This window comes from Cricetulus griseus, chromosome 2 (genome assembly GCF_003668045.3).
Source record: "Cricetulus griseus strain 17A/GY chromosome 2, alternate assembly CriGri-PICRH-1.0, whole genome shotgun sequence".
NCBI classification, from domain to species: domain Eukaryota; kingdom Metazoa; phylum Chordata; class Mammalia; order Rodentia; family Cricetidae; genus Cricetulus; species Cricetulus griseus.
The window spans coordinates 359,077,217-359,090,360 of NC_048595.1; the positions used below are offsets into that span (position 1 = coordinate 359,077,217).

The 13,144-nt window shown below is 38.2% G+C and overlaps 1 protein-coding gene across 1 annotated transcript in view; it reads left to right on the forward strand.

The window, feature by feature from the left end:
* The window catches only part of Dnah5 (dynein axonemal heavy chain 5), a 214,012-nt gene that overhangs the window by 181,459 nt on the left and 19,409 nt on the right, over nt 1–13,144 (forward strand). Inside the window, exons 67-71 of the mRNA XM_027400064.2 lie at nt 815–929; nt 1,415–1,605; nt 4,792–4,913; nt 6,664–6,813; nt 12,102–12,347. Coding sequence (XP_027255865.1) covers nt 815–929; nt 1,415–1,605; nt 4,792–4,913; nt 6,664–6,813; nt 12,102–12,347 — 824 coding nt within the window. The remainder of the gene's footprint in view (nt 1–814; nt 930–1,414; nt 1,606–4,791; nt 4,914–6,663; nt 6,814–12,101; nt 12,348–13,144) is intronic.

The following is a 13,144-nucleotide window of genomic DNA, read 5'->3' on the forward strand; positions in this document are numbered from 1 at the left end:
GAAGTGAGAATTAGAGCAACCGATTACAGGAAGGGCATTATATAAATTACTGTACAATGTGAGGCAGCCAATTATGCTTTCTGCCATTTCTTTTGAGAAGTTTAGTGTATCAGAAATGGAAACATTATTCAATGGTATAAACTTTAGGCACTCTCTGTGGTAGCTGGAAAATCTTTAAGGTACTCATGAATTTATGTTAAAACAAGAGATTAAAATACTGCTACAAATTAGTGAAATCTGGGAAGTTAGTAATTGTGGACTTTCTGTTAGCTCTGTGTCATGTAGCTTCAGTGTGTTTACCTGGAAGCCAATTCTCTGGTGCTTATTTTTAGCCTCTTGTTTAATAGATAGGTGTTAATTGGTTACTTCAGACATGTAAACTATTTAATTGGCTATCCTTTTGCTGTTTACCATTGTCCTGGAAAAAGGGTTGAAACTATGCCAACAATAGGTTTGGTTCTTCATGAGCTTCAGAATAAGGTCTTGTGTGGCCTCCTTTATCCTTTGCTAAATGTTAAACAGAAAGCCTTCAAAGTTCTCTGTTCTCTCCTCTCTCTGATAAAACATAGAAAACTGTACTGATAATAGGCATATAAAGAGTCTAAAATGAGAACTGGCTTGGTGTCATTTGATAAACTATGAAAAACGTGTATATAAGAAGTAAATAAAATGAATTGTTCTATATCTCATTGTTAGTAGGCAGTTACTGATGAGGCAAAAAATTGTTTTCAGTAATAGATTGGGGTGATGTGCTTGTACAGCTCATTTATTTTCTATTCTTATGCTATGTGCATCCTTGATCTTTGTCTTTCAGTTGCTACACGGGGCAGCATCCTCTATTTCCTCATCACTGAGATGCGCTTGGTTAATGAGATGTATCAGACTTCACTCCGTCAGTTTCTGGGCTTGTTTGACCTTTCCTTAGCCAGGTACATCTGTCTCTAGGAAGTAGAGCTGAATTCTTTATCTGTGGACTCTAAGGATGACATTAGAATCTCCTTTTTGTTTCTCAGTAAGAGTATTTTCTTTTCCTAAGTCTGAGATTAGTGTGGTTATCACTATGTTAACAAATCATTCAGACTTGTCATTTTAGACTCATAGGAAGCCACGCCGGCCACTTATCCATTGATTTGTCTCCTTTGGTTTCACATGTTGCACTAAATGGGAAAATTTCCAAGACATTGTTGTGAATAATAATGGCCTGTGGGTAAAATTGATTTAGACAACAATGAAGAATTCTGTTTTGTTGTTTCATGTTGAGAGCATTTTTTTTTTTTGTTATTTTAGATTTAGGAGTCCTTTCTTGATGTGTGTAAGTAAAAATTAGTCCTTCATTCTCCATTGGACATGCTGTTTCTTATAGACAATTGAAAATGACAGTGGGATAGCTTGTCTTAAATGGTGTCTTCCTCAGGTCTGTCAAGAGCCCGATTACAAGCAAGAGGATTGCTAATATCATTGAGCATATGACCTATGAGGTTTTCAAGTATGCTGCCCGAGGTTTATATGAGGAGCACAAATTCCTGTTCACATTGTTGCTCACCCTCAAGATTGACATCCAGAGGAACCGAATCAAGCATGAGGAGTTTCTCACCCTCATTAAAGGTCAGTAGAGAGTGCTGGGCGTAGGGCAGATGTTGTGATTGCTCTTCAGAGAATTCTGTTTTACTTTTTGAGTTATAATAGTTTCTTCACATTTCATTTATGATTTACTTACATGTTGTGTTATTCGACCGTCTGTTGAATAATGAATATTTGTTGGAGATCTACTGTGTAGATCTCCGGGCATGGAACAGAAATTTTACTGAACTTGCAGAGTGCCTAATTTTGGGGAGGGGTGGTACAGAAAAATGAGACAAGTAAAACAAATACTATGTGGGAAGCTAGCAAGCACTTTAGAAAAATGAGAGGAAGTAAGTTTTTGCTTTTATTTTGCTGGGATAGAATTCAGTGATCCAATTCCAACCCCCAAATTAAAACTCGAGAGAGAAAGCACTCATTTGGTGTACCAGTTGAGACACAGTCCAGGAATTTGGGGCAGCAAGAAACTAATGAGCCAGCCATATCACATCCATAGTCAGAAAGCAGGGGTCAGGGGATGCTTGTGGTCAACTACTTGCTCTTTTTAAATGCCATCATGGACCCACCTCCATGGGATAGTGCCCCTCCCAGTGTCTGTCTGCCCACCTCTGCTAACTAAGCAACGTAGTCTTTTAAAGGCATGCTCAGAGGCTAAATACCTCTCCCAATATGGCTGTCTCTGTAGGTTTGTCTCATATGTGGTTATACACCCTACTCATTTGACAATTGACACTAACCATGAGGGAGGGGATGGATAAATATAGGGTATGAGATACAAGGACAGTTTAAAATTCTACATTGGGTATGAAATTAATTCTCTAGTAGGTTTGATCTTCCTCGGTGACGGACACCTGATTAAAGCTTTTAAATGACAATGGAGAGTTTATAGGAGTGTTAAAGGGGGAAGGAACTGAATAGAGGACTTTCAGTGGGAATGGGAATAGTACATTGGAGACAAAACAGTGTTGCCAGGGGCTCAGAAGCAGAATGGGTGAGGTGATCTGAAGCCTATTCCATAGATTATTTATTCTGTATTTATTGCATTGATCTCAGGTAGTCCTCTGGTTTACTAGGGTACACAGTTGAACAGAAAGCCAGGAGACACAGACTTCTAGTCACCTACTCTTTAAATGCCATCTATTTATTGTACATAGTAATGGATTTCATGAAGTTTTTTTTCTAGTGCTGGGATTTGAACCTAGTGCCTCACATGTTCTGGACAAGTACTCTGGTACTTTACTAAGCTATTTTACCAGCTATGTGAGGACGCTCTCATATAAATATCTCATATAATTCTATTTGTCCTTTTGGTCCTCTCTTTCTCTCTCCCCCACTTCTTCTAGTTCCTCTCAGTTACACTTCTACAGTCACGGGATATGTATGTTTGTGTGTCTACATGATTTTATATGCCCTATAAAAGTCTAGGTTTGACAAAGAATATAAAATATGGTGTTTGTCTGAATCTAACGTCTTTCACTTAATTTGATCACTATCTGCATCAATTTTCTTGTAAACAACCTAATGTCATTCCTTATGGATGAATAAAAACCTGTTGTAAGGACCACATTTCTTATCCCCCAGATCCACCCCCATCCATTTCATCTTCAGAAAAGAGCAGGCCTCCAAGAAACAACCAGCAAACATGACGGAACAAGATATAATAAGACAAAGCAAAGTCCTCATATCAAGGCTAGACAAGGAAACCCAATAGGAGGAAAAGAGTCCCAAGAGAAGGCAAAAGAGTCAGAGATACACCTACTCCCACTCTTTAGAGTCTCACACAACACCAAGCTAACAGCCTTAAAATATACACAGAGGACCCCATGCAGGCCCCGGGCTACTCATTTCTGCCTCTTTGAGCCCATTGAGACCTGCTGAGTTAACTTTTCCTTTCTCAAATGTTTCTTAAAGAATCTATTTCATCTGCTGCTATGTTATCCAAATTAGTTTTCTTTCTCCATCACAGAACTACACCTTTTGCTTAATTGTACATTTTTGGAATAGGCAAAACAGTTACAACATAGTTCCTGTTATTAAACACTGAAAGGTGCTTCCATCAAAAGGCTCCTTTCCAAGAATAGTCTTGTTAATCACTGGTAATTACCTTATTTTTTTCCATTTTGATGGAAAATGGGTAGTTGTCATGGAAATTGGAGAAACATTTACTGAACACGTTGCTGTTGTCATTGGGTCTTGTTATTACAACAAGTTTTTTTTTCATTTTATGAGCTAAAATTTGTGCTGAAATAATTTCAAGGCCCCATTTACCTTATTATAAATGAAATAAGATTGATTTGACAATAGGATACAGTTTAATAATACATGGTATCCGGATTAAGTAGAGAATGGCTCATTAAATATATTTTAAATTATTTGTTTATAACCTGCTCTATAAAACAAAGCATTTTAAGATGGCCAAGTGCATTGGTTTTCCTTTTATGAATAATGTTTAGAACATTTTGCACTGAAATACTTTAATGGATATTATTTATTAGACAACATTTTATATTTTAAATATTCCCTAATACTTTCTTTTACTTAAAATATGATTTTTACCTGTTGAGATTTTTTTTTTGAAGTGACATCAATGGTATTTTAAAAGTGGCATTTATCATTGGTGCTAAAAGTTATTTGTGCTTAGGTCAGTTATCAGCAAAAACACAGGAGTCCAGTACCAAATGGAAATTTTTGTTGTTGTTAGATTATCCAATATAATCAATGTGACAGAGCCCCTAGGATATAGTCAAACAGACATAAATTGTTTATGCAAGAGAATCCTTTTAGCTTATGCCAGTATAAGGCTGTTCTTAATATTGACAAAAGCTGTTCATTTAGTGACCTGCCATGTCCTCAGTCCTGCATGGTTTATACACTTACAGCAAGGCATGTAGGTCATATCATTTAAAATTTGGAAGTAGTGTTCCAGGCTGATAAGGTAGCTTGTCCTAGATGTTGATCAGGTTATCTGGGTTAGAATCCAGCATTTGTTCCCAGAGCTATAGTGCGGATGAGTGATTGCTTCTTTCTAAAATCATCTATTCATTATTTAAGTTTGAAGCATGCTCTTCACTATGATTTATATCTCTGAGTTTAATAAATGTCTAAGTAGTAAAGTAATGGAAATTAAGACACTTCAAGTAGAAACATTTGCTAAGTGAATTGTTTTAAAGTAAAGAAAGAAAAACTAGCAACTTCTGTTTAATTTTAAAGGTGGCGCCTCATTGGATCTTAAAGCCTGTCCTCCCAAACCATCGAAATGGATCCTAGACATGACCTGGTTGAACTTGGTGGAACTTGGCAAGCTTAGACAGTTTTCAGATATCCTAGATCAGGTACTACATTCTTTGAATGTACTTAAGCTATTGTCATGGTGAGCAGCTTTTAGACTCATCACTACAGTGTCTGCAGAGGAGAGATGCTTTCTTCCTATACTGTCAGTCTTAGAAGGTATTGTACGTGTTTGGCCTTCCTGCAGCTTATCCACAGCCTGAAAACAGCAGTGTCTACTGAAGGCTGTTTATACTGGAAGAAGCATGCTCAGAAAGTTTAATTGGCATTGTCACAGCCTACATGTCACTATAAAGGTTTTTATAAAGAAAAATTGATGGGTCCAGTTAGAGACTAATTAAATGCCTGAGTAGTTCTGTATGTGTTCTCTTTTTAGATACTAAATGGAAAGAAATGTAGATAGCCTTTTCTACTAAATTTCTCTTCTTGTCCTTTGTCTCTATTATTCCTCTGTCCTTCTTTCTAGTTTCTTCTTATTTAGTCATACATGTCTGAACCTCATGCTGACGTTTGTCTCTTCATCTGTAGATGTCACTGTTCTTTCAACCATTCAGTTGCCTGCATCAGTGTTATGTGAGGGAATCATGGAAGTTGAGTATAAAACAAGGCTGGAAGGAGGTTAATGTCTGGTGACCAAGAGACAATTGACAGCATGATGTCTTTATTCAGGGACAGACTGAAGGGGCTGTGGGTGTTTGCTTTGACCAAGAAATAGCCTGAGATGGGTTTTTAACTTTGATAGTTCAAGTTTACAAGCTGTTTAAATTTTGATGTGTTGTTTTTATACTCTGGTTCATAACTGGTGATGTTTGTTATTACTAACCTGTAATTTGGGTACAGTCAGTTGTTTTAGGAAAAATAACTTAATTTTTGAATTATTAATGTACTCTAGTTTGTCCTTCCATCAGGATACATCCAAGAATTTTCCAGGGATCACTCTGATCAGAGTTTGCTATCTTTTGGAGAGTGTGTCACATGTGGGAAATCCGGCACCATTATGAAGCCTTTTGCAATTGAAGCAGATTAATTTTTACTCTTAAATTGTGGTTTCAGAACATGAGCCCAGGGAGATTCTTCTTTTGATTAAACTAGGAAATACACTTGAATCTCTCATCAAAGAGCTTATCTGAGGATATTAATTTATGATGTTATTTGTTTGTTTGAAGCTTCTGATGTGTTTGCCTCTGTAAGTTTGGTGTCCTATTGGTTTCTGGATTCCAGAGGGTGATGTACTGTGTGCTTTGCCAATTGCCTACAAGTAGCAGGTGTCTGGTCATCCATGTGATGATGATATTGGATGCAATCGCTCAAATTACTTTAGATCAATAGAGTATTGACCCAAACCTGTTTATTCAATAACAACTATGTGTTAAATATCTTCCTTTGTGTCCAATTGGTCCTAGGATATCAGAAAACATGAATGAATAAGGCCTGGTTATAAGAGGATTTTGTGGAGCAAACCAGACTTCCTTGAGATAATGGAAATGAGGCACCATTGATTTTTCTTTCTTTATAAATTTATTACCATAAAGGCATAGGTGAAATCAAGTATCTCAGGACTCTCCCTACTTCTGCAACTAGCTATAGGCTAATGTGAAAATAGACTGATTTGGGAGCAATTGCTATTTGTTCTTAGACTTTTTGGCACTAGGATATATAAAGTTTAAAAATAGTGAAAGTATATAGCTCACACATGCCTAGAGTGGTCAAAATATTTGATCAAAAATGTCCACAAACAATTACTGGAAGACTTTTGCGTGGCATGACACACTTCTTATCCCACGGTATTTTCAGATATCAAGAAATGAAAAACTGTGGAGAATTTGGTTTGACAGAGAAAATCCAGAGGAGGAACCTCTTCCAAATGCCTATGACAAATCTCTCGACTGCTTCAGACGTCTTCTTCTTATTAGATCCTGGTGTCCAGACAGAACCATTGCCCAGGTAAGGTACATATTAAAAGGAAACAAAGAGAGTTCACTGAAGGAGATTTTTCCTTTAAGTTTAGAGAAGTATTTTGAATGTGATTATCAACCAGAATTTCCTTGTGGGCTTCCAAGCAATTTTCTAAGTAAGACAAATGTGATAAATGGAAATGTAAACAACAAATGAAGTATCGAGGTATATACTTCCCTAAGTGATTTATTAAACCCCTTTGGTCCTAGTGGTAAAACAAAAGCAAATGAGAAAATCATGATTCTGAGCTTGGCATGTACAATAACATAAATCTAATGCATTATTCTCACATATCATTTTATAATAACTCAGAAATGATATGGCTGCTCTGTTTTACTAGCTGTAAATCAGCTCTTGTATAAGCAAGAAAACCGCAGAAAACATTAGTGAGAGAGTAGGATGGATGGACATGGTATCAGTTCTCTAGATAATACACAACTCTGAGTGAGAGGAATCAGGTTGCCCTAAAACTGGGTTCTGCCCATGGCTGACATGTGGACCTGTCTTCCAAAAGCTTCGTCTTCCCCAAGACTTTTTATATGTTGGTCTTATGTCTAGGTGCTTACCCACAGAAAAGGCATAGGTTTTCCTTTCACAATTAAAACTTTAAAATTTAGCACAGATAAATTTCTTAATGGCTTCCATAAAGCAGCGATAGAACAAAATCCACTGGGCTCTGAATTCACCTTATTCTCTGCAGTCAGTATTACAAAATTTACAAGGTAACTACCCACAACTAGACTCAGGTACCATGACAAGATCCAAAGACTTATTAAGAAAAGAAATATGGGACCTCCTGTGGTAGTTCAGTACTTATCCCTAGCATAGGTGTGGACTTTGGGAGCCCATTCCACATAGAGGAATACTCCCTGAGCCAAGACACACAGGGGTGGGCCTAGGCACTATCCCAAAGGATAGGATAGACTCTGATGACACCCTATGGAAGGCCTCACCATCCAGGGGGAGCAGAAAGGATATGTGATAGGCAGGGTTTTAGTTAGGGGAAGTGCTAAGGGAGGAGGGGAGGGAGAGGGAACTGGGATTGTCATGCAAAACAATCTTGTTTCTAATTCAAATAAAAAATCTGCAAAAAAAAAAAAAAAAAGAAAAGAATGAGTTTTGTCACTTAGGGCACTGAGGTCACTCTTCTATTTAGTTTTCCCTCCAACTTTATTATTTTTACCCTACCCTAATGGATGGTCAAACATTTGCCCTTTTCAGGCGTAGGAGAGAGGTGTAAATACAGTTGTCCTTACCTACCTTCTCTTTTCCCACAGAAAACATTTAGTTTTAAACTTAAAACAAAGACCTTCAGACTTGTCTGTAACATTTCCATCTTTGTATAGCTTTGTCATCCTCAGGAAGGACATAAGTGTGGCTTTTTACTGGCCACACTTTGTGTCTTTTTCCCACTCTGATACATAGTTTATATTCTAAAAGAAATGGCAAGAACATTCCCTTTCTCAGATTTTTAAGTTGTCTAGTGATTTACCATGGCCCTTACAATCACACTAAATTCCTGAACAAAATCTACATGGTCCTCTGGAAATATAGTACACCCTCTGAAATTTGTATCTGTATCAGTCCCTTTAAAATTTATTGCCAGATAAGCTCCACAAGGTTTATGTACTCTGACCCTATTCCTCACAAGCCATGTCAGGATGCAACCGATACACTGCATTTTGTCTGGTGTAAGAGTCCACAGCAGGGAATGTTAGGTGGGTTGGCCACAAGACTACCACACTGTCAGAAGGTATCTAATGCCACATACACAGTGATGTCTAAAGAACATGCTACAAAGGGAGGTCAGTCCATACGAGACAGCCTCTGAGTTCATTTGCCCCCTACTCAAAGGTTGAGCCTGCTTAATTGAGACCAGATGGAACAAAATGTTCTTTGGAGTTTGGCAGAATCACTTGTGAAGATGTAGCACTGTATATTTATTCTAGTGCCAATGAATGTTAAGTTTTTATAGGTTGGCAGGCTGTGCAGAAGTCTGGCTGGCCCTCACCAAATCATCACTTACACAAATTGTACTGGTTGTCCTCTATGCAGATGAGACAATTTATTCTTCTTAGCTCCCAAATTCCTGCACAAGTGTTCTCTGTATGAAGTACACCCCACTCTGACTTTCCTTTGTTTGGACAAGGCTCCCCAGCAGTCTGCATCTCAGCTTAAACTGTCCATTGACAAGAAGCATACACCTATACATTTCTGCAATATCAGTTGGTTTTGTCATTGTACACCCTCTGGAGGTTGTTGCTTATTCCTTATTACTTAGTCATTGTATGTCTAATTCCGAGGAGAAGCAGGATTCCCAAAGGCAGGGGAATCTACTGTCACTGCTTGGTAGGGCCACCTGACATACATCCTTGGACAGAGGAGGAGGAGCTTGTTAACTGAGTTTCATGCCTGTTACAAGACAGGCATTTATGAGGACAAAGAGACTCAGTAATGCCTGTTGGCTCAATGAGATGTTACTTATGTTTGGCTAAGTTATGGAGGTGAGGAAATTTATTATTTTGCACACACGTAGTTTTGTTTTGGGTTTACATCACAGAATGAACTGCAAAACCCGGTCTTGAAGCTAATCAGAAACAGTGGCTGTGATCCCAAAAATGTCTCTCTTTCCAGGAACAAGGATTTTTGTCAAACAATTCCATTCCGGTTTCCATTTTAAGTTCAATGGCTTTCTTTATCAGGGAGTTAGCAAAGGAGCATTTGGCCTCCCCCACAAAACTGGTCAATGCCTCAGATAGTTTCTGAGCTAAGCATAAATTTTATATTTTTAATAGATAAAATACAACAAGAAAAATGATACTTTATGATGTGAAAATAATGTAACAGTCAAATCTTGGTGTAATGCTTTTAAAGTTTTATTTTATCTTAACTATTATATAATTGTATACGTCTATAGTGAAATAGTCAAATCAGGGTGTGCAGTTGACTGGAACAAAAACCCATCTTTTTGTCTATGTTTTATATCTAGCTGCCATTGTGCTACAATGGATGGGTTAAATAATTGCAACGAAGGCCATGTAGCTAGAAAAACTTCAATGATTTGCCATGTGACCCCTACTGCATCATAACATCTTGTATGGGTTCATGTTGATTGTATGGTGTTTTGTGTTGTATTGAACACCCTTCTAACTTAAAATAGAAAACATTTGATCTTTTGAATGTAGGTGAGCCACACTGAGAAGCTGCAGTGCTGGCAGGTGCCTGAGGTTGAGCAGGAACTTCAACTGTGCAATGACCAGACATTGAATTGGTTCCTGACTGCAGATCTTCAGTGACTCTGAATGTGTACCCAGAGAAAATTTTAAATGGCATCAATGGACATGTTAAGAAAACTTTTTAAGTATTTGCCAGAAGGATGCAGAAAAGTATTTGGGCATTTAGAGCAAGGCTAGAGAATTTCATACTGGATCTTGCTAGTTTAGAATACATAGTGAGAGATACAATGGCATATTGTGTCTCAAATTCAACCAGATTGAATTCCACACCTTTAGAACACCTCTCAACTACTCAAAGAGTAGTTTGATATTATAGATATCAAAGTTTCCAAATCATATGTAGACAACAAGAGAGGTTTGAATGAGTGATGACTTCCATGGCTCAGAGGGATGAGCCCTGACTGGTTACTTCTTTACTACTGTCTTAGCCCTACTATCGAGGAAGGGTTCTGGCTGGAAACTTCACAGCCTCTAAGAAGCTAGGTAAGCTGGCTTTTCCCAAAATTATTTAGAGACAGCTGTCAATGGAAGAAAACCGTGTACTTCTACCAAATCATCATAGTTTAATCATGCATTGGGGGCAAACTGGACATTGTGGTTTATGATGGGGCAAGGTTGGAACTTAGACGATGGGAGAGGGGACTGGTAATACAGTGGTCCAGTGCTTAGTCAATAATCATCTGTGATCATTCCCATTAGGGAATGGGAACCTAATATCTCTTTTTTATTGTGCAGAAGATGGGTGTTTCATAGCATTTTTCACTTTCTAATATGAGGGCCAAAGTTATCCATCAGGAAAATCCATAAGTAGAGCATTCTGGATACTCAATTATCTTTTCTCAGTTGCCATTCATTTCTGGTATTATGAAGATACTAGACATCTTCACAGGCCATGATTCCCTTGTCATGATCTGGACCCAGGAGGTCCAGGTTAAGGTTAGTTAAGCCATCTTTACTTTGAAAGTTTCCCGAGTTGGATTTCAGTAACTGTTCTGCATGCTTTTTTTCATCTATAATATCTTGGCCTTCATTTTCATTTGTTTTTGAGTTTACACTGGTAAAAATTCATCATTCAAAATGGTTACATTTACAGCTCAGGTCTGTCTGACACTTGAGAGTCAAGGGAAGTTCCATGTGCATTCCACTGGGAATAGGATTGAGTGTATGCATCACTGGCTTCTAGGGAGGCCAAGTTAATGTACTGGCATTTGGGTTCTGCTTTTCCTGTGAGAAAGATTCATCTTCAGAATCTCACTGTGGAGACATGTGAATGTGAAAACTTGAGTTTGGAGAAGACACTAGAATTGGAGAACTGTGTTTTTCTGAGGAGGGCAACCCAGTTATTGTGAGGCAAAGAATAATGACTAAGGGTCATATGTACTATATTGACAGTTGAAAAAATTACTCTTTGGCCTTTTAGAAAAAGAATAGTAGATATGATAGAAAAATGAAGATTGAAAAAAATAACCTGTGATCTCAAATCAATTTTAATGAAATCAACATGGATTTCATTAAAAATCAAACAAAAGTAGTAGTAGAAAGATAGAACTAAAGAGTGGAAGGGATGATGAAAATGATAAGCAGACATTATCAAGTAACTATTTTAAAATGAATTAACCAATTAATTCCCTAATATGTGTAATAAATAGTTATTCAATGATTATTGGTAAATATTCATTAAATTTCAAGCATTGTACCATTGAACTATTGAGAATTAAGGTTAGTATCCTAAATAGCAAAGTTTCCAAATCATATGTAGACAGCAAGATGCTATCAGTGTGTTGAAATGGAAACCAGGGTCATTTAGCTTAGGTTCTGCAGCTCTAACGCTCTAACTATGGTTTTGCCTGGCAAGTAGCACAGCCTCTCTGAGTATAGCATTGAAATGTAGACAAACACAAACACTAAGAAAAGAAGTCTCTGCTGTGTTTCCCTAGCAGTTACTACGAACATCTTTGAGACAGTCTGCAGAAGCCATGCTGTATTGTGATACACGAAGGAGGTAGGAGTATTTTCTTGACTTTGTGCTGCTTTTGACAGGCTCGAAAGTACATCATGGACTCCATGGGAGAGAACTATGCAGAGGGAGTTATCCTGGACTTGGAAAAGACATGGGAGGAATCTGATCCACGGACGCCACTCATCTGCCTCCTGTCCATGGGCTCTGATCCCACAGATTCCATCATTGCTTTGGGGAAGAGACTAAAAATAGAAACACGCTATGTGTCCATGGGCCAGGGCCAGGAGGTCCATGCGAGGAAGCTGTTGCACCAGACCATGGCAAATGTAAGGCCAGATGTCTAGATTCAAAAACACCTTGCAATTGTGATATGGACACTGTAGATGATTTTACTTAAAATATCCCACAGATCAGATATTAGGAAAATTGTTGCATAGTTCACAAATTTGGGGGACTGTATGTAAAGAATCTCACAGTTATAGAATACTTTGTGCAAAAATTAAGACTTACTATTCTAAGGCTGTGGTTTTTAAAATAATTAGATTCACAGGGACACTTCCTCCATATTCTAGAGGTAGATGTTTGGTTGTCAGTATTCTGAGAGTCTAGAAAGGAGGCAACAACTCTCAAAATACTGTATGTAAACTTTCTTCCAAGAGTTTTCAGTGTGGCTGTTTTCCACCTGAGGTGCTTGTTCCTCAGTCCAGGCCCTGTCTGGTTTGCCCTCGCCAGACCCATGTCCTCATCTCTCCTTAGTGAGCTGGGGGCACTCTGGGGGGTGTACTTACTTTTTTCCCTGATTCCCACCTTCTCTCAGTCCAGACCAGATATCTTGCTCGTGGGTCTTGGTACCATTTTGTGTTCCTCTGCCTCTTGTAATCTTGTGCTTTTAGCTATTCTTGGCCACTCCCAGAAGCACCCCAAGTGCAGCTTAGGATTCAGTTTTTGGAACTCTGATTGCTGTTTGGGATGATGATGTAGTTTTAATGGAACTGGGGGAAGAGCAGAGCCCTGCTTCACTTGTAAATTCTATCACCTTTCTCTGTTTTGCCCTGGTTATTGCCGTGACTGATCCAAAGTATTAGTATGTCTACATCACAATAGTGTGCTATGGGGCACATGC